Genomic DNA, 26,519 nt, shown 5'->3' with positions numbered 1-26,519 from the left:
CTGATTGGCCATAGGACGGACGGGGGCGCGCGCGCGAGCGCGCGGGCTGGAGGCGGGCGGGGCCGGGCGGGGCCGGGCTGAGGGAGCGCAGCGCCGCGCCGCGTCGCGCCGGGCCGGTGAGCGCGCACGCCCCCGCCCCGCCCGTTTCCGTTCGCCGCTGCTCGAGCTCGGGCCTGTGGAGCAGGAAGCGGCGGGAGCGATACCCAGCGCAGGCCGCAGGTACCGGGGGAAGCTCTCCGCCGCTCGGGGGGGTGAGAGGGGGCGGCTCGCTGGGTTTCCCCCCCCCCCCAGCTTCGCGGCGCCGCCGTCGCTGCTGCCGCCGCCGGGTGCGGCCCGCCCGCCCCCCGCCGGGAGCCCGCGGCCTGCGGGCGGGGGTGGACGGGCCCGGCCGAGCCGTTCACCGCCGCGTCCGGGCGGCATCGCGCGCACAAAAGGGGAGGGCGTGTGCGGCGGCCCGGCCGCCCCTCCGAGAGCCCCCAAGTTTCCGGGGCCGGTAACGGGGCCTTTTCCGGGCGGCGGGAGCGGGGGAGGGGCGGGCGGGCGGGCTGGGGCGCGGCCCCGTGGGCTCCCCCGCTGGAGCCGCCCGCGCCTCGCCCGGCTCTCGGCGCCTGGGCCGCGGCGGGGACCCCCGCTCCCGCCAGCTCCGCCGCGGGCGGCGCGGAGGCGGCGCTCGCTCTCCCCGCCGTGGGGTGTGACACGAGTGGGCACCGGGCGGTGGGGGTGACCCGGCTGACTGGCAGCTTGTTGTGGTGACGTCACCCGGGCGCGCGGGAGGCGCCGCCACGCCGGAGCGCGGAGTCGGGCCGCGGGGGTGAGCCGGGTCCTCGGGCCCGGCCGCGCCTGCACGCGTGGGTCGCCCACGAGCCCCCCGCGCGTCCCGCCGGCTGCGCGAGGCCTGGCCCGGGGGCGTTAGCTCCTGCGGAAATAGTTCCCGGCTTTTGTTAGTTTTTTTAAACTTTTAGCTAGGGAAGAAATGGCCTTTGGGAGTGCGACGACAAACTTTTAATTTTGTTTTTCTACCGTAGCCGAAGCCGGTGCAGCCCGAGCAGGCCGAGGGCACGTGGACGAGCGTGTAGCAAAGAGCTCGGGTTTGGGTTAAAGCGAGCTTGTTAGCGCGATCGGCTTCGTGCGGCACAACAGCTTTACCTTAGACTGAAAATTACCCAGCTTAAAATTACGCGCTACCTAAACCTTCTTTGCCGGGAAGCCCATTCCTTCAGGGGCAAGGGGAACCTCGAGACTGCTTCGGTCGTGCTTGGGTCTAAAAAAAGAAACCCCAAAACTTATTACAGAGGTTTACAGAGTTAAAGTTATTACAGAGACTCCAGACAAAGTATTGTCCCCAGTGGAATGATGCCTTAACTACTTTGATATCCCTTTAAGTCTGTCTCTGTGAGGTGTCTGGAATGGGGTTTTGTTTGTTTTTAGTTGCTGCCTCATATCCAGCTTTTGTTTCTCTCTCTGGTGCAGTTCACCTGTTCGTGGCAGGGAACCCTTCATGAGCAGTGGTTCCCACCCACTCTTTCTGTATACGACGCAGGATTCGGAGAAAACTAAATCCTAAGACCTACCTAGGCAATGTTAGGTTTGTTGTTGTGTTTTTTTCCCTGTAGAGCTTAGGCTAGGTAACAGTTCTGCTGTCTGTGTGATATTAAATCAAGGTACTTCTGAAAGCAAACTTTTATAGCCCTCTTTTATCTCAGAAATCTCAAAAATTAGTTTTACTGGTTCTAAATCTTGTTTGTGACTTAAAGTACTAGATTCTCCAATGGCTTTATTTTGAGATTTTTTTTTTTATTTTTTTTCGGTAGGGAAATATGAAGTCTCTCCTTCCCTGAAAAGATTGTTTGTGAAAATATTTACTTTCTGTTGAAGGCTCTCCTAATGCACGTGTGTGCCCTCCTCCTGCCGTGTTCTGGCTTTCCCAGGTCTCCAGCCACACAACACTGGCATTTCTGTTTCAAATATGCAGGCTAATTCTGGCTCTGATTTGGACCAAGTTGCGTGTTTAAAAAAAGAAAAATTGCCATTAGCCTTATTTCATTTTAATTAGTTCACTGGAATGCTTAACAGCATATTCAGCATAAATACTTCACATAAATTAACTTTAATGGGCGATTTGTATCATTTAACACTAGAATACGTGTTTGTTTTTTAAATAATTTCTCAAGACATAAATGCACCTTCACACAAGGGGCAAAAGAAATTCAGTCAGAGAGCTAAGCTGAGCAATTCTTACGTTATCCCTCCTCGTTCACCAAACTCACGCTCTGGCTGAGTGCCACAGCAATTGAGCGCCAGAGGCAGGGAGTTCTCTGAGCCAGGAATTGACAGTAAAAACATCCTAAATGATCCTAACTGCCACCAGGATGTAGGACCAGCGATGGCTCTTCAGATAAGCGAATTCCAAATAAAAGCAATTTGATGGTTTGGATGGGCTTAGAAATATCATCATCTTTCCTCATTTTTTTTAATGGTAACTCTTGTTTTTCCTACTTTCTACACTTCATCTTTTTCTCTCAACGTGTTTACGTTGCCCCGAACCCTGTTGGCACTTCTTTACGTCATTTCTGTGGTCCGCTCCACCCTAGAGGTTTCTGACCTTGACTACTACCTTCTCACTAGCCAATTGTATCTTCTCATTCAGTCTCTGTAACATTTTATTCCCTGCTGCTGTGATATCATTAGGTTCTTTCCAAGTCTCCACTCAGACGCTTTTACCTTTTATGCTAAACTCTAATCTGGCTCACGTGTTGTTCCACATCCATTTAAACTCTGATGTGCCGCTCTGTTGTCTTACGACTTGTCTTCAAATGCATTTAGCTAATGTGGAGGAAAAGTTTAATCAGTGAGTTTGAGGAAGTTAGCATGTCGATAAAGGCTAGCCAGCATGCCCTTTAAATCTTAAATTGATCCTTAATGAGTCTGTCCTCATAAACAAGTAATAAGGGTGAAACCCCGTAATACAGAACAGCGCTGTGCAAAACAAATGCACCAAATGACAGCTTACGTTCATTCCCAGGGATACAGCTATGCGCACACCCGAATGCGCAGTGGAAATCCTCTGCTCCTTGCCTGTTGGTGTGATTCCTCTCCTGCAACCCTGGACACTGTATAAATAGCTAGGTAGCTAAGTAGAAAGAGGTAGTTGATTATTACTTTTGGGATTACTTTTACCATCTCAAAAATAAGCACAAACATCCCAAAAGACTGTCTCTGGTACACCGGTTATCATTGCTTTAAACCATTTTACACCATTGTTAGGTGTCCGGGCTGCCTTCTAGCACTGATGTGATCTCTGTCTGTTCTCACCTCATTCTGAACTGTGAACAAAAGTTACCAAAAGCATAATTGGAGTTGTTAGAGCAACTCTGATCTGTCCATCCTCTCTTCTGTCCTTTTCCTATCACCATGCGTTCCCTTGAGAAGGGCATTTGAGACAGTAAAAGAACTGAGGTATCTGTAGACCACCTTTTAATTAAGATATTTGCCATACACTGTTGCCATACACACGAGTAACAGCCAGTCCTTCCTAAGTGAATCATCTAATTAAACTAATCAGAACAAGGTTCACTGTCTTTCTCTCACCAGCCTTCATGACCAAGGTCCCTGGTAGAATGAACAGATGGAGAGTCACTAGTATTACTGAGTAAAATTGGGCAGTACACCCACAATGAATAGGAGGTCTTTCTTTCCTTGGGCTCCAACAGTTGTGAGGTTTTTGTTTGCTTTTTTATTGTTGTTTTTAATCAGAAATGGGGCTGAATTCAATCTCTCTGCTCAGTTAATTAGCAGTGCTTTGCAACAATAAATAGTTCTGTCTCATCTGACTCTGTACTGACTGATTGAACTGTCACATTTGGAGCAGCTCTCTAGTGTGAATGTGTACGAAGTGATTCCTCCTCATCATCTTCACAGTTTTAAGGAAGGTTGTCTTTGTGCGTGTCAGTGGTTTGAAAGAACTAGTAGCTTTCCAAGTACCAGTTATCTGTTTGCATTCTTTGCTAATGTTTCATTTGTCTTCTATTTTACACCTGGAGGCTTTTTGTTCTTGACCTTCTATCTGCTTTGTTGAAATTGTGTGAGATGAGAAGGCCGTCTTACAGCAGGATCTTGACTTGGTACTGACAAAGTGAATTGGCTCATTTTTTGAACCTCAATCCAAAAGCTGTTTGAAAAGGCTGAGTTCCATGTAAACCACAGCAGAACTAGGCTTCTGCACTTGAAATTGAAAATGTTGTTGGGAAGATTTTAAATTATACTGTGGAATGTTGACAGATGAGAATGAGCATGCAGTTTGGCATAAAGAAAGTATTAGAAATAAGAATACAGCCTTCAGAAAGTTCAAGTCATGAAGTTGACCAGAAAAGTAAATAAGAACGTGAACTCTGGCAAGTCAAATGAAAAATACAAGGACTCGCCAGAAAGACTCTGAGCAACTTCATACTAATAGCAAAAAAAAAAAAAAAAAAATTATTTTCCAAGTACATCAGAAGCAAGAAAGTTGCTGGAGTCTGGAGGGCCAATAGATGATGATGAAGTGAAAGAAATATTTGATGATGAAGCCATCAGTAGAAAGTTAAATGACTTATGTGCATTCCTGTTTATTGTGGAGGAGTCCAAAGAGGTTCCTATGCCAGAAATTCTCTTTATGGGGAACAGGACTCATTGGAAGATCTGTCTCTGCTTGAAGTGTCAGCAAATAAGTTTTTAGAGCAAAATGATAAATACAGTTACAAAATGCCAAGACCAGATGGTGCTTGCCCAAGGGTTCCAAAGGAAACTCAGGGATGAAATGACTGAATTATTAATTATGCTATGTAACTTCTCCCTTAATACCTTGAAGCCAGAGGAGTAGAAGATGGCTTACAAGGTAGCAATTCTTAAAGATAGTTCAGCAGGATATCACAGAGTTCAACACCTTTTTTAAAAATAAATTCTTAAAAAAAAAAAAGTAAACAGATGGACTAACAACTTATAGTGGGAGAAAGTCAACATGGCTTTTGCAAAGGAAATGTCGCTGCTTAAATCTACTGGAGTTTTTGAATGACTTGACAAGCACAGAGAAGCGAAGTTTGGGACAAAAGAGGAAAGGAATCTGTGTTACATTGTTCAGCATACTCATAAATGATCTGGTGAGAAAGATGTTGAGTAGCAAGGGAAGAAAGGACAAGAGCTGACTAGGAAGAAACTGCAGCTCGGCCTTCTGATACCAAAATATAGGCAGTAAAATGTCAAATGAAATTTGTTCCAGATAAATACAAAGTTGGGGGAAAAAATAATCTTAGTTTGTTTATGCACTGATGGGGTGAAAGTTAATTATTGCCACATAGGAGGAAGAGCTTGTCATAATTCCGTGAAATTGTGAGTTTAATGTTCAACAGTGATCATATGAGCACGTGTTGAGGGGCTTTGAGGAGAGGAATAAAGAAGAAAACAGGATGACATCGCAGCTCTCAGTTCTTAGCACACTGATTACTGGGGGTTTGTGTGAAGATGGACTTTGAGATACAGCACAACTGCAAAAGCAAAGAAGAGACTGAGAAGAATGATCAAGGATAAGGAATGGACTCCATACAAGGGATGCTTAAAAAAATTTGAACCCTTCTGCTTGGCGAAGATGTGACTGAGCACAATCTGGTCTAGATCAAAACCAATGGTGCCTCTCCTGCAGTCTGTACTGAGACCACAGAATGCAGTGCCACAAAGTGCTTTGAATGACAACGATTTACACGGCTTCAGCATCAAACAGATGAAATCACAGAAGAAAATGCTATCAAATGAGCTGTTGAGCACAAAGATTAAAAAAAAAAAAAATGCCCCCAAGCTGGAAACAGAGAAAATACACTTGCAGAAGTATCAATGTGTTTTTTCCTTCTTTTACTCGTAGTCATCTGAGGTACCTGCACGTGTCAGGCACGGTGCTGGACTTGGTGGGTGTTTGATCTGAACCAGTGCAATCTCAACAGATGTCTTGTGGTGGGAGAAGAGGAGGAACACAGGTGAGAGTGTCGGCTATGGGTACAAAAAGATGGTTGTCTGGAAGTGCTGGTGTTAGTTTCTCTTGTCCATTTGTGCTTCTGCTGCCAGCTACGGGGCAGTGGTGGGTGCCTAAAGACGGCGATCTCGCCCAAGCAGAACCTGCCTTGTTCAGCGTGTGGGTGCCCCGCATCCTCTTTGACATGCTGGAGGTGTCTGGGCAAAGAGGATACCAAGAATAAAAAAGTCACAAATGCAAAGCATTTTGCAGATTGCACACAAGTGGAAATCCACAGATCTACTATAATTACCCAATATTAAGCCCTAATCTCATTTTGTGCAAAGTAATCTTGGGACTCGGTATTGCATAAGAGACATGCTCTCGTAAGTCATCGTATGTAACAGATAACAAAGATCTAGTCAGTAGGGGCAAAGTAACAAGAATGTTAAGTGAGGGTGGAAGGACAGCAATGGCAGCCATGGGTCCTGAGGACAGTTTTCTGTCCCCATAGTCCCAGTTTTGCCTTCAGCCTTGGGGAGGGACTTCTCACGGTAGAGTAAGGCAGGGGAGAAATGCTGGAATTAGTCTTCTTCCCTGGGTTCTGAAATGGTGTTAATTTACTAATTATATAGACATAGGGAGGTGAACAGCATAGAGGTAAACTTTGCAGATAGTTGAGAACAGAGAAAACTTGTAGACCAAGAGGACCTTGCTAAATTTGGTGTTTGCAAAACAGGATGCACAGTGACAATGTTAAGACAGAGTTTTGCTTGCACATATTGCTGTTTTAATTTCTAACAATTTTGGCTTAAACAGGCTTAAAAAAGATGTTTCAGGAACCTCCTTTTGTGATATTTTTTCCCCAATCAAGCATTGAAAGCAAATTAAATAACCTGACTTGGAAAGGAAATGAAGGCATCTGTTTTGTTTGCACTTAAAAAACAATGGAAGAAAGCCCTACAGATGAAATAGGAGAAAAGTAGAAACTGAAAGTAGAAAATACAAACCAGAAGCTCAGAAGCATTGAAAGTAACTGGGACAAAAAAAGGAGCTCAGAGAGAAATTATAATTAGAAATTATAGATCTAAAAAGTTGAAATGTGGTAGAAACACCCTGCTGGGAGGCCTGCCTGCCGTTGCTTTGAACCGGGCACATCCCATGTGCCCCTGTCCTTGCTTTAAAGACTGAACACTCAGGCCCCAGCTTTTCTCACTGCTGCTTAGGATCTTAGAGAAGTGCCTGTAGTTGTTTTCTTCCTTGGTTGTGTATCTTCCAGATTATCCTTTTTCCAGTTCTGTCATAGTTGTTCTTCATATGGACGCTGTTCTATAGTTGAATCATCCGTGTTGCCCTGCTTGGAGTCATTTCCAGTTCCTTTACAGCCTTTTGGTACGGAGAGGATCACAACTGCACACAAGGTCAAAAGATGCAGGTGTGCTTGTGGATTCCTACATCAGTTTAATGATTTCTGGTTTGTTCATTTTTTCCTAGATCTTAATACTGGAATTTTTAACAATTTTTTTAGCTCTTCGGAGTATTGAGCTTGTATTGTAAAGGAATTAACCATACAACCCTAAAATATTGCCCTTAGGTAGCAGTGATCAGCTCCCAGTCCATCATTACATATAGGAAGTTGAATCTGGCTTTTACCTTGTGTATCACTTCACATTTATCTATTTCAAATTTGATTGCTTGGGCACAGTCTGTTATGGTTCTGAAACTGATCACAGCAGGCCCTTGCCTTTATTACCTGAACAGCTTGGCATCGTCAGTAAATTTCGTGATATTGCTATTTTTCCTCGCTTTTTCAGGTCATTTAGGAATGTCGAGCTGTGCAGGTTCCACTGGTGATCTTCTGTGAGAGCTGACCATTTCTTTCTGTCTGGTTTCCTCTCTTTCGCCAGTTATTTATCCGTACACAGGGAACTTCCCTGAAATCAGGTATTTTAATTCTCTCTTTGAATAATAATAATAATAATTTTTAAAAAAGGTTGAATGATATTGCACACCTAATCTGACCAGACTTGGTAATTGACACCTCTGTTTTGATATATATCTCAGCTCTGAAGATCTCTGGCCTGAGAATGGAGGGGGTTTATATAATATTTTTTTTCCAGAAAGCTCTTTACATACTGCAGCAGTTTAAGTAGTTTGAAAGAATGCTAATATGCAGTAATAATAAAGAGAAGTAGGACAACCTTAATGATTATAATCCCATCAGACTAAGACATCAATCCCAGGTACAATAATGGAATAAGTAACAAAGCGTTCAGGAAAGAATTAAGGCAATGTCACTCAGCCTGGACTGAGGGAAATAGAAACAATTAGTGTTAATTGTTTCAGTTTGGTTCTTAAGTACAGGTGTTCATCTTAGCCTTGGGTTAGCACTTGACAGTAATTGCATGTCATTTTCAGTGAGAAACTAAGCCAGTACAAAATCAATATGGTTCATATTAAATTTAGTAGAAAGAGAACAGCTTTAAAAGGCAAGTAGAGACTCAAGTGAATCTGTGTCTGGTGAGAACATGAAGGAGTTAGCTCTGGGGCTGTATTTCTTAGCAGTCATCTGGAAGAAACACAAAATACCAGTATGAAGAAATTTGCAGAGGCCAAATAAATGAGGAAGTGACAAATAAAACCTCATTGCTAATGCAGAAAATGTAACTAACTGCTGGAGTGGGAAACATGGTAGGGGATTCTCTGTTATCACCTATTTTAAAGTCAAGATAGTTCGCACTTGAGTTAATGCAAGGAGTGAAACTGTACTGGAGAATGACCAAGCTGCAGCTTGTTTGCACTTGAAATGCTGCTCAGGGTGTGGTGCACTGATACAGCGTCAATGGATATAACAGCACACCCTTGTCAGAACGGGGGCGTCCCTCTGGGCTCCAGCTCCTGGGGCCTGTGTTACAGCAGCCCTGGGGCCTTTGGGGCTGTGGTGGACAAAGCGGGATGGGAAGGTACACAGTGCTGTGCTGCTGGGCTTCCAAGGGCCCTCCTGGCTGAAGCACCTCACAGTGGCGCCTCTACCGCTTTGTTAGTCCTTATGCTGGGAGCAGCCAGCGATACATCAGCCAGTTGCTACTGTGAACGGTGTAAAGGTATTAAAACCACCACCAACAAAAAAATCAAAACCGAAACAAACAACAAAAACCCTCCTCTCTACTAGGATGTCTGGAAAGTCTGTTACGTGAGCAGCAAAGAGGATGAGCGAAATAAATTGTTTGCTCTCTTTCCATTTGGGAGTTAGGAGGCAGTAAAAGAAACTAATAGGGACAATCCTGAATTTGAAGGAAGTGGCTTTACACACAATGTGTAATTAAGCTGTGGGAACTCCCTCCAACAGGATGTCGTGAGTGCTGGAAGTTTACATGGGTTCAAAGGGAGTCTGGACAAGCTCATGGAAGAGAAATCTGTTTGAGGTTACCAAATTCATGGGAACCACATCTGACCCAAGAAGCTCCTGAGCTGAAATGGTTGGAGGCTGGAGAGCATGGAGGGGGAAGCTGCTGCTTCCTTTTTCCTCTTCTGCTTTTCTGTGGGAATCTACTCCCAAGCTGGTCCTGAATGCCAGGTGCTGAAGTGGAGAGACCGAAGTACCAAGCCAATGTACTCATTTTTATGTGTGTGTAGACCTGTAGTGAAGGATGTTCTGTGAGTCTCTAGATGTAGGAAGTGTAAGTTTAGCTACGGGGACAAGTTGGTCCCCTGGTCAGTGTCCTTGCTGGAGCTGCTTGCGGGACACGGTGCTGGGCATAGAGGGTTGCACAGGTCATGGCTCGGGTGCTTTAACAAAAGATAGTTTGTGTGCTCCTGGGAGTGTTTGATTGTGCTCTGAGGCATTGTTCCTGCAAAGCACCAGCAAGAGGGCTGTACAGGGAAGGAGAGCAAAGCAAAATGTGTTGCTCTTTCCTTTGGTGGTTAGAAATCAACCAAGTTTATTAGAACATTTTTTTTCTCTGAGAGTCAGATGAATTGTATGTTGTCATACAGGATTTATCCTGAAGAGGAAGGCAAGGGCAAAGGCTGTAATTTGATAGGATGAATCCAGCTTTGAGACTTCACATGATATCTCAGATTAGACGTACTATGTCCGCATGACACACAACATGGATCAAGTACTGTCGATTCAGGTTTCCTCAAAAACTTTGCACTGGCAGGCTTTCGTGCTGGATGAGGTATCTCCTACCCTATCGCAGCCATCATAGAGGCAGCATAAACAACATGCTGTGTGCTTAAGTGAAATGCATTGTGTACCCATGCTTATTAAGCACCAGTGTTGTACTTTTGGATAACTCTTTATGACTGTATAAAATTCATCAGTCGCTAAGGGTTCACCAGGGCTGGCACTGAACCAGTGCTGTTAAGACCTAATGCAGTTAAGCTGACCCTGCTCCTAGTTCTGGTGATGTGGTATGAAGAGGCTTGAGCTGGTTATTTGTGGAGTTGGCTGAGACCCGGTGAGGTTTATTAACTCGGGTTGTAACACAGCCATACTGCTCCCAATTTAAAGCTGGCTCTGGAAATGTACAGTTATGTTTGCAAAGCACTTTTAACAAACTAGTAAAACTTGCCAGACTTGAGCATGGTTAACACACAGTCTGAATAAACTGCTAGCAGAAAGCTGAACGCTCAGCTCGCCCTGTCCAAGGACCTTCCTGAAGGACCTGTGCCCAGTATTTTAATCCCATTAGATGCTATGCTGACCTTCTGTGTCATTTTTTCAATTGTACTTCAATCTCATAATAGAAAAATTCTGTTTTGCTGTGGATTACATTTAATGTGCACTGTCAGTAGCCTGCCTTGTGCTTTGCCAGCTTTGGGACTTTTTTTCATGTGTTCAATTTCATATGTAACCCTCCGAAAAACCCCAGCAGATATCTTTTTCTTACCAACTGCTCCCACATAGAGCTATAGTTGTAAATACGTCTATTTTGCAGTACTGTCAAACTGCTTTATGTGCTGGATGCTGTAAGGAATATATATGCACTTGTTTCCCAAAGACCTTCTTAGCATCCCTTTAAATAATGTGCATTATCAGTTTATGAATGCAAGTGTCCATAGGCAAATTTGCACAGAATTAAGTAAATTTCAATTATTGAAATAAGCCATGTTGACTGTCTCCTTTATAGCGGTGACTGCATTCATGTTTTTAATGTTTGTACTCCAATGGCTTGTAATTAAACTGTATTTCTACCCCAGTAGTACTTGATTTCAAGTTGTACATGGTACCAAATGAGCATGATCACTCTGAGCATGGAGTTCAGAGCCTGGCTTTACTTTCAGTGCAGCTGTACAGATGAGTTCTATTCTGGATGTCTTCAGAAATAAAGACAATAAATAAGTAGTCACTTGCAGCATGTTTTGGTGTATGTAGTTCTTCCGGGATCTTTTAGGAACCCTGTAGCAGAAGCATGGGTTGTATCTAACTCCTTTATGTAATTGAATCACCTTTTTTCTTTTTTTAATTTTTTTCTTACTCTTATTGCAGTCTCATGGCTGTTTGCTACCCATTTTGCAACTTCTGTAAGAGGTGAATTGGGGTCATAGTTTCCTTTACTTCACAGCTATTGCTATTTAAGAGCATAGCCCATCCTGTATGGGTTATGTGGAAAAAAATAGCATGATAGCATGCATAGGCTTATGTATGCTCAAAGGAGCTGATTTAAGGAAGTATGAATGGCATTTCAACAGCAAACTGCAATGTTTCTGACATTTGTTTATACATACTTTCACTAATGAAAAATGTAGTGGAAAAAAAATTACAAAATGTATAGTTACTGACATTTTGCATTGGGACTTCAACAGAGGAGAAGGTTGAGGCGCTTCCCTCCTGTTGGCAATTAAACAGCTGGGAGATGTGGGAATCCTGGGTTCTGCTCTAGAGGAGGGTGGATTTGAGCGGTTATCTTTCTGCCGTCCTTTTCCTGGCCTGTTTGCCTGCCCCTTCCCCATTTTCTGCTCATGGTCTTTGGACCATTTCCCCCACCCAAATGCTCCATATTCAATCTCAGTTTCTTCACTATCCATATACAGCTGCCCTAAAAGCAGACCTATGCGCTTTTCGGCTGATCTGCTTTCTGCTCCAAACTGTTTTGGTAGTTCTCAGTTTTGATGCCAGACCTTGCTAAACAGCCAGAAGAAAACTGTGGGAAAAGCCTGCTCCTCCATGTCCTCTTCATCACTGGAGTCTTTAGGGAAAACTCATTCCTCCTCCCCCTCAAACTTGAACAAAAGTGAGTATATTTTAAGAGTAAATTCAGGTCCTGGTGCAGAGGCAGTTCTCCCCTGTGGTAGGTAGAGGGCAGGGCTTGACTGGTCGGGGTGGGGGACATGAGTAGGGTTTCATCCTCTGGTCCCGCAGCCTTGCTGCTGTTCTTCCTGCTGGCCCAGGGCAGGGCTGACTGAATGAAGTGGGATATGAAGCAGGTGAGAAGAGTGCCAGGCTGTAATTCGTTCAATAGCAAACTGTTTAAGTGCTGAGTGGGGAGGAGGTGGCAGCAAAGCAGTCTCTACAAGATCTCAAACCCCTTGCTCTCCAACATTTTGGTTTTAAGGTAAGGAATTTAAAGGATGTTTTCCCCCTCAGCATCAGAAACATCCTTAACGGTCCTGTTGAACTGCTTCTGCTGAGTTCTTGCTAACATATGCAACAATCCAGATCTCTTGTACAATACACAGTTTTGTCAAAAGGGATCTGCCTGTATGGCATAGCAGGGAATATAAGGTTGGTGGTAGTTGATTGGTATGATGATGAGATCCAGAGCAAGACAGGCAAACCTGGCATGTTTGCTATCAGCTTATCCAACTTCAGAATATCAATAGCATGTCCACAATCCTCACTCATGCTGTGTGGCCTTGGGATTTGCAGCAGAGGAGGCACTGGAAATGTTGTTCCTTGGAAAAATAGTGTGCTGAAGAGGCAAATTCCATTGCAGTAAACAATAATACTTGGGGGGGAGTACATTTAAAACATGGAGAAAAAATATTTTCCCCATTTCTCATTCTTCTGGAGTATTTGCTAGATTCTCTTAACAAGCAGGACTTTATGTTGCATGAGTCGTGGAGCATTACTGCACTTAGAAATAGCAGCCTCATGTAACAAGGATATTAGTGTGGCAACTCTCAGCAAACAGGAGCTCCTTGTGTTGTAACCTCCTGTGATGTTAGTGGGATTGAGTAAATGATGTCTAAAGCTCTTGTAATACCTGTGAAAGGCACTGGCCTAGGTTGAGGAAATGCCATAATTGAATCTCTTCCATTCAGATGAGTCACTGGAGTCATGTTGTGAGAGTTTCCACTTTGAATCTAGCAGACTAGCTGGTTTTAAGAATCCTATAAATGCAAAGGTGGGAGGAGTAGTTCATTTAAGAGTAGGAAGAACTGCAGATCTGTCGTCTTGCTGCAGAAGACAGCACAGATTCCCTGAGAAAATCACTGCAGCCATTCTGCTACACTAATTGGGATACAATATTTCTTGCTCAATGTTCTGTGTGCTGTTCCAGCAGCTTTCCGGATTTATTGGTCTCTCCCTGCTCTATGCATTGTGTAAAAAGATGAATGTGTAGTACTTGTGTTCAGTGACAGTGAGGTAGTGGTAGCTTGGATTTGGTCTATTTGTAATATCCTCTTAGGTAATTCATACAGGTTTTTTTCCCCTCAATGTAGACACATACTCACTGGTGACAGGCTGTACTGCAGCAAATACTAACTTGCATGTAACATAAGTACTGAACATCTTAAATGAAACTTTTAGGCTAGCAAAGTGCTTTTTGATTCCTGTCAAAACATACTGCTGGCCCAAATTTGATGTATTTCCAGGCTTCAGAATACTTGATTTAAGAAAACCAGAGCATATCAAAATGCAGCAGAAAGACCCAACTGCTATGAATGCTGTTAGTGTTGTCCTTGTGATATGCACCACTAAGATGTTGCTCCACTCTAAGCAATTAATGTTTTTCTCTATTGTACTATGGAGATGTTGCTTTTCTGAGTATTTGCCAGACCTGAAAATCCCTTATAGCTACCCACTGGATAGGAATGTATTTATTTTAACTAAAAATAATTAGCTAAAAGATGCTGATCTGTACACTGAATCCTCTAAATTAGGAAATTGTTATTGTAAATATGCTTAATATGCATGGATTATGGGATGCTGTTGCCATGGCCAGGTATCTGGTAAAATTTGAAGAACAAATATAGGGGTTTTGCACATGTAGCGCCACTAGAACAATTTCCATATGCATGGAGACCTTCCGTGATACAAGATGAATCTGCCATGAGAAGAAAGCTGGGTGCAGGCCCAACAGCAGTGTTCCGGCCTTGAACATCCACATGTTGAACAGAAGTGTATTGTTCTGGCAGCAAGTAAGGGTTCAACCTCACAAGTAGACAAGAAACTTCAAGTACCATAAAGGTGTAAAGTTCGTAACCACTAATGTCAGGAAGAAACAAGCGGTTGTGATGTTTGGTGACTTCCTTATGAGGTTGATGGAGGGGTCTGTCCAGTGATTGGACCTGACGTCCTGAGGCATCTCTGTCTAACTAGCATTTATAATCTGAGCTGTTTCTGAAAATTTGTTGAGGTCCATAAACAAATTAGACTCAGCCTGTGCTGCATGCCATGGGGAATGCTTGAGGTAGGCAAATCAAAAGCAAGTCCTAGGGCTTTAGAGGCAAGTGAAAGCTTCAAGGATATTAGTGCTGATCTTTGTATCCTGAATTGAATTTTATACAACACATTTGTTCCAAGGTCATTATGCAGAGAGAATTCTTCTGTGGTAATGCTCTGGAAGGTGAAACTAAGGTAAAAAAGACAAGGATGCCATAGATCACCAAGAAAAGATAAGGTAGTTGAGGCTTTTTGTGAGCATCTTGGCAGGATCCTCTAGAAGTTGGTGATGAGAGAATTTTAATTACCTAGATGTTCGATGTACTAGATGGAAGGGACTGTTCAGCAGGTTTGAGATGTCCTGGTGACTGTCCTGCACGTAAAAGATGATGAGCAGTCATGGGGTGGATCCTAAGCAGGGGGAAGGAAGTGGTTGAGCATATGCTGCTGATGGGCATCTTGATGGCAGAGTGGTCTTCCGCGTTGGGTCCAAATAATGTCAACAGGTCTCAGGAAAGATTCAGGCAGGAAGAGTTTCATGATAGGCTTTTCTTAGGAAAGAAATATTTAGATCAAATAAAACTCCTGAAATAATTTATATTTATATATATATGTATATAATTTTCAAGCTGTTGTTTTTTTTAGGGAACAGTTTATAGAATGCACTACATTAAATGATGGTTTTTTTTTTTTTTTTAGAATTGCATTTTTCTTGTAGACCTTAGGCATAAGTTTGTAGAAGGCCAAAGCATAAAATGACATTCAACTGGCAAGGAACACTTAAAAAAATCTAGAGCAATGGAAGTATTTAGAGGAAGATAAAGGAAGAGTTGATTTGATAATCCGCAGAAAAAGGCAGTTATCCATAGGTGATGCCAAAAAGGTCACCTACCCTAGGTGCTATCGCAGGTAACACAAGTGATCAAGGGCCAGAGCCCAGCTGCTAGCACAGAAGGGAGAAGGAGGGAGGATACTGAGGAAGGACAGGTTATCCCATTCCGTCATCCACCTACTTTGTCTCCAGTGTGGCTTCATCAATGACCTAGATAATTATCTGAGAATCATGATTATTAAACTTGCATCTGAACAAGGCTATGATTAAGCTGGAGGACAGAACTAGAACTTGGAGGTAGAATAAAACATCAGTCAGAAGAAGGATAAATAAAAGCGTGACAGTAGAATATTCAGCTGCATGAATAGAGAGGAACTTACTGTAGAGCAGCCCAAATGAAAAAGGTCTCCGAAGAGAAGACTAAATGAATATTCTCAGCTGTACTAGGAAAGGGAATAATCTATTCTCCTGTGCCCATGACAAATAGGATAAACAATAATGGGCTTACATTACATCAAAGAAGGTTGAGGATACACATGGGTGGAAATTTTCTCATAGTAAATATTGTGGAGCACAGGAGTAGACAGCTTCAGAGGTTTTGTAGGACTCAGTATTACAGTTTTTAAGGGCAGATTAGACAAAGCTGACAGTAAGTAGAACTTGTAAGTAGTTGATCTTGACTTGGTACAGAGGACAGATGATTTCCAGTTCTGTAAAAAACAAATATTACCATTGCTAGAAAGTATTCAAAACCATCTAAAACCACTGAAAGAAAACCTTTTTAAAGCATGGATCATTTTAAACCTTCCACAAATGTAAAAATAAACCCAAATCCCTAAGGTAAATAACTTGAATGTGTGTACATATATATTCACAAGGTGAAAGAATCTCATTTTAGAGATAGACTCTGATTACTTCTTGTGTCTGACAGAGCTGTGCTCTACAAGTCCTTGACCCCTGATGGGCTGAAATGGTCCTTCTCTGTTTGCACCTGGAGCAGAAGTACAGAATCTCTGTAATAACCACTGCTTCTTCACACGTAGTAGTACTAAAGATTGCTTTTAGATGGTTAGTTTTACCTTTTTTCTTAATTTCATAAGGCAAGAGAAGAGTTGGAAAGGAGAAAATGTTTTTGCTGTGTCCTTTAATTCTCTTCTGTTCTTCTTCGACCCCTTCTACCCTCACCAGCAGCCCTAGTTGTCTTCATAGAGCTTGGTACTGGGATTGTCATGGCAAAAGTTAACTCACAAGGGTGCTCCCTCTGTGGTATTTTGGTCATGCAATGGTAGGTATTATGGTGGCGTTGCTGTTTGCTCCATTTCCAGGAAGCTTCATGGGATGACTAAGCAGCTTCCCCTGAAGTGCCTTTATGTTACGGAGAAGAAAGTAGTCATGGTTCTGTCCTCATTCCAGTCCCTTATAGCCAGGTCACTCCCTAAATCTCTGCCTTGTTCCTGCAGTGGTCACAAATAAATGCCTAGGGAAAAGAAAGAAGAGGGCAGGCACACGTATGTTGCTTCCCAAAGTACTCTGTCAGCCTCAAAATACTTTTACTATGGCAATTTTCTAAGGCAGATGCAGTTTCTGCATTCTTTAACTCATGTAGGAAGCTTCTTCCATGTATTTGCCCAGTGTCCTTTAGGCCTGTATAAATTTCTTGTGTCCATAACATCCTCTTGTTGGAGTTCCCAAGACCTATTGCTTTCTGGTGGGCTTGAACCTTTTCCTACTATTTGTGTATCAGCCCCCTTGCATTCGTTTGTGGGAAGTGGTGATGAACGATCAATCCCTATCCATACTGTTTGGGCCACTTGTGACTTTGTAGAAATTTGTCAAATCAAACACCGTCATCTCCTTCAGTACCACCCTGACTTGAGGCTTTCGTTAAACCTTTTCAAGTTTTCATACCATCTTTTTGAGACCAAAGTTGCGTGTGAGCAAGCCATGGATTTGTACGGTCCTGGTACAAATCAACACATTGAAGAGCAGAGACCTGTGTGAAGCACCATGGTGGTGTGTCCCTCTGTGTCCCCTCTTAATGTAAGCTGATAGCAGCCTATATTAACCTGGTAACAGCGATGTCCAGAAAGCAGATTGAGGAGTGGGATGTGTCCTTCCAAAATCCTTTGCAGTGCGGTGGTTGTAATTTGAGGAACAGGCTGGTTACCTCAACAGATGCTCCTCAGTCCAGCTGACTGGCACTTTGTAGTTAAGACAATTCAGCGTGATGAGAAAATGTTACTGCCCTGGAATTAAAGCATGTCTTATGTGATTACCTAGAAGCCACTTTTCAGAAGGTGCTCTTAGTGAGTGAGCAAGCAGCACTGTACATCTCTGGATGTTCTATCTCAGCCTTTAGAACAGCTCAAGATATGCTGAACGAGGCTGGTCTCTCCTTTCTATTATTTTTCGACCCAGTGGCTCACCAATGTGTGCTGGGGAATGTTTTTCTCAGAAGGATGGGAATTTGAACTCACGTAATTCCAGACACCTTTGTGTGTCTCTAGTGGACATGTAGACCCGATTTAAAAGTTCTTATTAATTAGAAATGGAATGGTGGTTAATTATTAGCATCTCAGTTAAAAGCTGCAGCAGAAGAATTAATAAATTGTCATTTTGTTTTTCAGCTATGGCAGCCATTCGAAAAAAGCTGGTTATAGTGGGTGATGGTGCCTGTGGAAAGACCTGTCTGCTGATTGTATTTAGCAAAGACCAGTTCCCTGAAGTGTATGTTCCCACCGTCTTTGAAAATTATGTAGCAGATATTGAAGTGGATGGAAAGCAGGTATGTGTACGCTTCTGTAACAGTCAAAATGAGCTTTATTCAGAATATCATGGAGATCTCTACGCTTCTTTAAGTGGTTAGTACACATGCTTAGTACTTATGTTGTAAATGTATTTTTAAATATTAAGCGTGTTCCTATGGAAAAGATACTGGCCTTGCTAGAACCTGCTCGTATCCAGTGCCTGCCTAACAACCTATTTCTAACCTTACACAAGTTGAGATTCTAAAAACCATACAGTTATTCCAAATAAAATGTTGCAGAAGGTGGGTGTAGATGGAGCAATTCAAAGATGTGCCTATGTGCTTTGGACACTGGGCTGCTAGCCTTTGGAATTGTGTAGTGGAGTCTCTGTTTTGGTAGCCACCTGCTGTTGTGATTAACAAAGACTAGTTCCTGGAGAGACTCTCTTTTCATACCCGCTCCTGGCAACGTGCAGGATCCTCTTCAGAACAGGTGACTGACAGGCTTCAAAGGGATTTGATTTTCGTAGTGTACATCAGCATCATCTGTCCTACTTGTCTGAAGGAATGTGATTCTTAGCAGCCAAGCAAACCTACAGCTCACTGAGCTTCATTTTTAGTTTTATCACCTACTCAAACTTCCTCATTCCCTTCTGCCTGAATCTCTGTATCTCTAAATGGCTTGAACAGAGAGTTGTGCCCTATCAGCTGTGTGCTGCCAGTATCTAAATAAAAATTGCATGAGCAGCTTGAGCAGTGCATTTTCTGTTGTGGAAATGTCAGCTGAATTTTTTGTAACTAGATGACATACTTTATCTAAGCACTTTGTCTTGAAAAGTTGATTACAAAAGTTTGTAGGAGAGCAGTGCTTAAGACTCTTCTGTGTGGCAGCTGCTTACCTCTGTCTTCCTAGAAGAGCATTACCAGAAATGTTCAGAAGCCATGTGAAGACAAAAAACAGCCATGGTACAAAATGCGGTTTTTTTTAGACAGAGCAAAGGAGCTGATTCCAGTGTCACGTGGAGGAGTATTTCTGACTGAAATACAGGAGAATTTTTTTTTTATACTCATGAAACTAAGGCTTTGTATCTTCACAATTTAACCAAACAGTTGCATTGCACATTCAAGCTCACATTTGGGTTCCGGTTCTGTCCATCTGTCTTTACCTGAGCTGCTGTGGACTTTTTTCCTGGAATTTTTGAACGTAAGATTTTAAACAAGAAGGAACCCACTCCGTTGCAAAGGCAGATGCATCAGAGAATCTCAAGCAAGAGTATACCTTAAGAGCTTGATTATAGTTGTTAAATTTCCTAGTTTAAACATTGTCTGTTCCTTCTACAGTTTTAAACAATCCTATTGGGGTGTTCTCCCCTAGCTCCACCATAAGGAGAAATATTGAGAACATTAGCTACTTCATTCAGTTCTTAGTAACAAGAAGCTTTACACACAAATCAGGTTTATTTCAAAGCAAATTGCAAGTGTAAATTTCTGCTGTGATGAAGTTTTAATGAATTTGCGCACAAATAAGTACAATCTTGACATTTCTTAGTCACTACAGGTTCCAGCTGTAAACCAATTGAAAATGCACGTAATCCTAAAAAGCATATACTTAGAGAGTCTATTTTCACTGAAAACTGGTATTTCTGGAATGCTTATCAGAGAGATTCCTAGCCCTTTGGAGCCGATTCCCTTCGTTTCTTCTGTCTTCTTTTCTGCTGGTAGCTTTTATGTCCTTTCAGAGAATTGACCTTGGTCATGGATATAAAGAGATGTCTCATAAGGTGCAGTAAATTGATTTTTGGAGTTATGGAACATAAAATTTCTAATAGTTCTCCTGTCAGAGCGGTTTGTCTTGTAGTCTCCTCCTTTTGAGTGGTGTTAATGGAAATATTTTATCCTCTTCTCTTGGGTTACCGGCTTCTGAATCAAAACTTCCCTGGTGACCTAACTGCCTCGGGTCTTTCTTCTGCAGGTTGAGTTGGCTTTGTGGGATACAGCAGGACAAGAAGACTATGATCGACTTAGACCGCTTTCTTATCCAGATACTGATGTTATACTTATGTGTTTTTCAATTGATAGTCCTGATAGTTTAGGTAAGTAGATCACTAATTGAATCAGAACTACATCTCTGTGTCGCTGTATTCCCCTTGGAAATCATGCTGTAAAATTTATTTTCATGTGCTGTAATGATGAGAGCATTCCTAGTTTCAAAATTAATTTATAGTTTTAAGATCTTAAAGGCACCTGTGTTCCTCAACAATGCTGAGTGGCGTTTAGCAAGCCCCAGCAGCACACTGTGTTTACCCTGGGCTCTGCTGCATAATTTGAACAACACTGAGCAGGGAGGCAGCTCCCTGGCCTAGATCAGCACCCGCAACTTGGCAATGTTGCCTGGTGGGCTGAGGCAGCGCGCTGGTGTGCCCATCCCTTGGGAGCTGCTGCATCAGCAATCCTGCACAAGCAGGAAGGCTGTGGCTGCTGCACTCTGTGTCCGGGAGCCCTGCGGTACAGAAGGTGTCCACTGAGTGGCATGACCCACCCTAGGATGGATTTTATTTTATTTTTATTTCTCCTTCAAAAATTGCAGGCTCTTACACACTTGAGGCCACGCTATATACATGAAAGTAACTTCCTTTCTATGTAAATGGGAAGGTTAGCTTTCTGGTTTTGGTCCTTTTCCCCCTCCCTCCTTTATTCAAGAGAGATCAACTTGAAACGCTCTGAGTTACTGGTCCCAAATAGCCCAGGGTTTTTTGCTCTCTGCTTGTTGAGTTAAAAACAAGGGCTAGAACCATGGTGGAGGGGGGGCTCTGTCACTGGTTGAAATTATCAGAGGCTGGAGGTTTATACTCACCTAGTCTCCTTCCAGTGACTGACATCTGCTTGTGATAGAGAAAAGAGTTGATGGATTTATGATTTCTGAGTTCCAAAAACATACGTTACAAAAATCTGCGTATTAGATGGGTACCTCTTCTGCGTGGAGTCCAAAACTGAAGTCTTCACTGATTGATTTATAAATCTGATGCATAAATATCGATGTATTTGATCTTACAAGGATGTTTTTTAAGAGGATAAGGAGCAGGAGAGAGTCTTATTTCTGAGACTCAGCGTCTCTAGAACTTTGATTTCTGTCCTTTAAAATGGTAATTATGCCATCCATCCATTGTTAAACAAATAAGTCTCTACAAATTTCCCTTATCTGCTTCTCAGCAGTGGGATTTGTTCACCAGTGGCTATTTGTGACGTTTCTTACTGGAATGCAGATAATGTTAAGGCAGATCTTTAGGCACATCGATACTGAGATACCAGTTCTCTCTTAAATGTATTAAAACACTGAATCCTGTGGAGTTTTCTACTGCCGGGGTGATCACGATCACTGTGAGCTGTCCTTTGAGAGGCTTTTCTACTACACCTCTGATCTGTCTTATGGATGAACCGGCCTCCCAGAGTTGTATCTTAGCAAGAAACAAGATTGAGACAAAAAGGATCCAGGAAGCACAGAAATGCAGTTAATGGAAGGATTAGTCTTGAATGCAGCTACCACAGTGGTTGAAAAATACCATTCCTGCCACAGTTCACAGAAGGTTTGAGTAAATGAGCAAACAAAATATTCCTTAGGATGTTCCAGTGGCGTTACAGTCTTACTGGGATAATGTTTGATAGCTGCTCAGTCTCGTTTCTTGCCTCGCCTCGCCTCCAAAGGGTAACAGCTGTTGAATGGGCAGTTGAGTGTGAAAGTGTCTTTTTAGAAAAATCAATGCCAGCTTGGTACCTGGGAAATCCTGATCTCTCTCTTCATCACTTCCACCTGATGCTGTGTTTAGAGACATCTTTCATTGTCTTCACCTCTGCGGAACAACGTGAGGTTTAGTTGGCGTCAGTGCTGTAGCCGTGCCTGGTGTGGCTGTTAACAGCAACATACAAGGTTTGAGCTGTGCCTGCTTCTTCTGCACGTGCTACTCCCCTGGCAGCTGGAGAGCTAACTGACCGCCCACCCTGGAAACTAGATGGGTTACTGAACCCTGGAGGCAGGGGGAGAGGGGTTTAATTTAGTCAAATCTGATCTCGGCTATTTTTTCCTCCCTCTCCTCCCTTCCTGCTTGCCAGTCTCAGGGTACCTGTGTCCCTGGGAGCAGTGGTGGGAGCAGTGAAGTGCCAGACAGCTCTTCAGGTGTGCAGTATCTAGAGGCCAGCACTGCTGAGCATTCCAGGTGCAGCTGTGGAATTGTTGTTTTGGCTGTAGTGCAAAAACTGGCTTTAAAATGCTTGTCTAAGTTGTTCTTTCAAGCAAGAAAACAGTGCCATAATAGTTAATGTCTCTTCAAAAGCTGAATGGAATTTCATGAAGATAAAAAGGGGTTATGTAGCCTGCAGGTACATCCACTGGTGAAGCTCAGATGTCTGAGAGCTTCTGAAAGCAAAGCCAAGTGTTTTGGGCTGTTCAATGCTTCCTGCTATATAGAATTTATCAAGGCTTTGCTTTCAGAAGCCCTCAAGTCTTCCATTTGCAGTTCTATTTAAAAAAACCCACAACGTCATAGGGAAGCTATGTTCGGAGGAAAAAGCTGTTTGTATATGAGTACAAATTCATTTGCTGCAGATAGGGAAAAATGGCAAATCTGCAAATGACTTACACAAAGTCTTTGTTTCTGTCCATCTGTAATTAGTGTATAGAACATCTCTGCTACAGTTAATGGGAGAGTTCGGAGAGGTGGTTTGATGTTGCTTTAGAAGAGGAAGAAGTGATGTAAAAACTGATGCTTCAGGGTTGTGCCCATCTTTAGCTTCTAGAGATAAATAAAATGTTTCTCTTGAAGCAAAATATTCCATAACTTTCTACTTCAGGATTCTGCATGCTGTTCTTTGAAGTACCTTATGCTAACTCTTGTCAAGTAGCTGCTGAGAGATGTGGAGAAGCCAAGAGGTTAGGTGTCCTTCAGCCTTAAAATTACCATAAACAGGCTTGTCTTTTTTGGGAATACCAGAACAGGTCTATTTGCTTCCCAATTTAAGAGTAGAAAAAAGGGCATTGGTGTGGATTAGCAAGCTAAAACCACTCAGGCAGCAGGTAAAAGCTTTAAAATAAAACTCCCCCCAGAAGTGGGGTTTAGTACAGTCATAATTTTTTTCTTTTTCTTTTCAGAAAACATCCCAGAGAAGTGGACCCCAGAGGTGAAGCATTTCTGCCCCAACGTGCCTATCATCTTGGTAGGAAACAAGAAGGACCTGAGGAATGACGAGCACACAAGACGAGAGCTGGCCAAAATGAAGCAGGCAGGTTCCTTTCTGATAGTCTTACAATAAATGAAGAAAGCATGTAGTGGTTGTACCAGTGCATTAAATAGGCATCCGCAGCTTGCTGCCAGCTTCCGATGGGCTGCATAATGAACACTTATCCGTGACAGAAACCAGAAAGTATATATTATCTTTAATTGAGTGTTTCTTTTTTCATATTTGGGGATTTAATTTTTAGAAAAAGGCATTCTCAACAATGCAAATAGCTATATTGGGTTACTAACAGTCAGCAGCTCTCCGTGCTGCCTAGCTGGATCCCTGAGGTAGAAAGGAATTAATTAGGGGACATCGACACATTAAACACACGTGCACTCAAGTTGTTCTTTATTTTGTGTGTTCAGGATGTGAGAGGAAACAGTTTTATTGGGAGATGTTTTGAGGTGATAACTGCAGGTAGCTCATTCCTGAGCTGATAGCTAGGATTCATTTACAGATTGAGTCTGAAACCCCCAGCTTGGGAATGGGACTCCAGATATTCTGCTCTGTCCCAGAATTTTTGCTCCTGTTGCATAATATTTGTTTTTATACAAAGACCAAAGCATTAATTTTGGGGTTTGTTCATAGGCTTTTGTTACAGTTGTGGCAGAGAGTTGCATAAATGTTTCCTCAGAAATAATCAATCATTTGCTCAAGGTTCAAAGGGTCTTGCAGCCTTCAAGCTCAGAGGTGTTGGAAAACCGATCGTGTCCTCAAGCATTGGCGCAGTATGCAAATATACCCCATCTGTGTAATCCAGGCTGAGGTGCACGCTGCATCTTGAGAAAAGCAGCAAATTTTATTTTAAATCTGCCTTTATTATTTAAAGGATCACTCTCAGGGGAGCAATTAATTAATCGATCGGTTAATAATTATGTGCATTTAATCCAGAAATTCCTTTGCCTTGGCTGGGAAGGTGGGTGGGAAAGGGAAGACTGGCGCGCGTCGGAGCGGCTTCAGATCGTTCTCACCTGTTGCTTTTGTGTTGCTGCAGGAGCCTGTCAAACCCGAAGAAGGAAGAGATATGGCAAACCGCATTGGTGCATTTGGGTACATGGAGTGTTCGGCAAAGACCAAAGACGGTGTGAGGGAGGTTTTTGAAATGGCCACTAGAGCTGCTTTGCAAGCCCGGCGTGGCAAGAAAAAGTCCGGGTGCCTTCTCTTATAAAGCGTGGCCAGAGGAAGATGGCCAAAGCAGCACCCTGCACTTGAGTAATTTTGAAGTGCTGTTTATTAATCTTAGTGTATGATTACTGGCCTTTTTCATTATCTATAATTTACTTAAGAGATTTAAAAATCGAGTCATCTTGCTACCAGTATTTAGAAGCCAACCATGATTTTTATAACAATCTGCATCAAATTCATCTGTGCACCCAAGGTTAACCTCAACATTCCTCTAACAAACCTTTTCTGCACTCACAGGATATGCCAGGCGCTAATTGAAGACAATTCTCTCTTCTTTCTTCTCTCTAGAAAGAGAAAAAGCTGTCAACACAGAGGATTGGTCTGTAACTACTTTATAACTAACGTCCTATTCTAATTGAGTACAACAGTTACATGGCTGTATGTGGAATCAAGTGTAGCTTCAGTGCTATCACATTTAGGAAGATCTGATTTTCATGGCTCAGTGGTGTAAAACATTAGTTTGAAAATGTGATCACTCTGAAATGACCAAGTCCCATTCAGCTAAGGAAAAGTGAGAGTTCTGTGGTTTCATGTTAGTTACCTTTTAGTTACTGTGTAATTAGTGCCAGTTTAAATGTATGTTACCAAAAATAAATCTATTTACCCCAGCTTAGATGTAGTATTTTTTGTATAATTGGATTTCCTAATACTGTTACTTGTAACCTCTGCGTTAAGGTGTTCTGGGTTTTTTAAGAAACTGTATTTGAAAATAAAGTCCGATGGAAAGCAGCTGATCCTCTTCCCCTGTTCATTTGTAAGAGTCTGACCCATTTGAATGATTTGAGCGGTCTGCACACCCAGGAGGAGTTTTTTCCATGACGTGCCGTAGGGATGAGAAAAGACAGCCTGCTCACACTCAAAGCTTCTGAACTGTTCAGTTGCCTTAAGTTCACTGCTGGACCCAGTTTCAAAACTTAAATGGAAAAAAAAAGAGAAACTTTTTGTGTAAGTTTGGTTACCGTGTAGTGATCAGACTCCTAACCTGTGAACTTCTTGCTGTTCTGCAGCCAACTAAACTCTTTCTGTATTTTCATTTTTCCAACAACTAATAGAATAAAGGCAGTTTTCTAAGCTCCCTGTATCCTGGTGTCTGTATTGCTCACTCTGGGTTTTTGGCCCAGCGTCTGACAGCCTGAATCAGAAATCCCATTTTTGTACAGCTGTGATAGGATTCGCTGAGCAGTTACAAGTGCTTTAGGACTTATTTTTGTTTCCTGGCAAGTGATACCCGTCTGCTGCTCGCAGCGGTTTCTGAATGCTGCAGCAGAGCAGTGGTGGAATCCCTGGCCCCTGCAGTGAGTGGCAAAGCTTCCCAGGAGCCTATTTTGACATTCAAACCAGACAAGAGTATGTCACTTGAGTTGAATTTGCGGGTCTTGAGCATGGGAATAGATGAGCAGGAGGAGGCTGTGTAGGAAGAAGGGAGGAAAAGACGGTGGTGTCGCTGTAGAAGCTTGCGATGGTGCCCAGCACGCTGCTATGCGTGTGAGATGTTGCACGTGGCAGCATGTTTGCCGTGTAACCTGCCTTTTTCATTAGGGTACCTTCACGCACCGCAACAAGGGATGGACTGGAGTTAGGAGCTGCTGCCCTGCGCCCAGCTGGAGAGCAGAGTGTGCTTCTCCTGGGCAAGAGGTGACAGGGAACAGCAGCGTGCATGGCCGTGCTTGCACTGGTATTTACAGCGGCTGCTGTTGAGCTGAGAGCCTCTGCCCGCGGGGCTGGGCAGGAGGGGGTGCATGTAAGTGAGTGCCTAGCTGCATCTGAGTTACATCCCAAAAAATGCCAGTGTGGCTTTTTATTCTTTTTTCCTTGTTTTTCTCCTTTTTTTCACAATGTTCCTGATTCCTTTTCCTGCAACAAAGGCCTGAGGCTGTGGGAGTGCCCCGTTCCT

General features: G+C 43.0%; 1 protein-coding gene across 4 annotated transcripts; it reads left to right on the top strand.

The window, feature by feature from the left end:
* Positions 1-48: 48 nt before the first annotated feature.
* On the top strand, positions 49-25,706 carry RHOA (ras homolog family member A). Of its 4 annotated transcripts, XM_054837889.1 has the most exons (7): positions 49-219; positions 5,891-6,002; positions 7,792-7,921; positions 18,051-18,208; positions 20,142-20,262; positions 23,313-23,443; positions 24,435-25,706. In XM_054837889.1, the coding sequence occupies exons 4-7, from the start codon at positions 18,053-18,055 to the stop codon at positions 24,606-24,608; spliced, it is 582 nt and encodes a 193-aa protein (XP_054693864.1). In that variant the 5' UTR covers positions 49-219; positions 5,891-6,002; positions 7,792-7,921; positions 18,051-18,052; the 3' UTR covers positions 24,609-25,706. The 4 variants fall into 4 exon arrangements, with proteins under 4 accessions (XP_054693864.1, XP_054693862.1, XP_054693865.1 ...); XM_054837887.1 differs by lacking the exon at positions 5,891-6,002; XM_054837890.1 differs by lacking the exon at positions 7,792-7,921.
* Positions 25,707-26,519: the final 813 nt, after the last annotated feature.

Source organism: Grus americana, chromosome 11, assembly GCF_028858705.1.
Source record: "Grus americana isolate bGruAme1 chromosome 11, bGruAme1.mat, whole genome shotgun sequence".
Taxonomy (NCBI): domain Eukaryota; kingdom Metazoa; phylum Chordata; class Aves; order Gruiformes; family Gruidae; genus Grus; species Grus americana.
The sequence above is the reverse complement of the archived record's forward strand: the minus strand, read 5'-3'. Positions and strand labels throughout refer to the sequence as shown.

What these genes read in the sequence shown, in the direction of transcription:
- RHOA (XM_054837886.1), top strand. Translation starts at nt 18,053, where the DNA reads ATGGCAGCCATTCGAAAAAAGCTGGTTATAGTGGGTGATGGTGCCTGT. An exon ending in TTGAAGTGGATGGAAAGCAG is followed by an intron (nt 18,209 to 20,141) that starts GTATGTGTACGC and finishes TTTCTTCTGCAG; the next exon opens with GTTGAGTTGGCTTTGTGGGA. An exon ending in AGCTGGCCAAAATGAAGCAG is followed by an intron (nt 23,444 to 24,434) that starts GCAGGTTCCTTT and finishes GTGTTGCTGCAG; the next exon opens with GAGCCTGTCAAACCCGAAGA.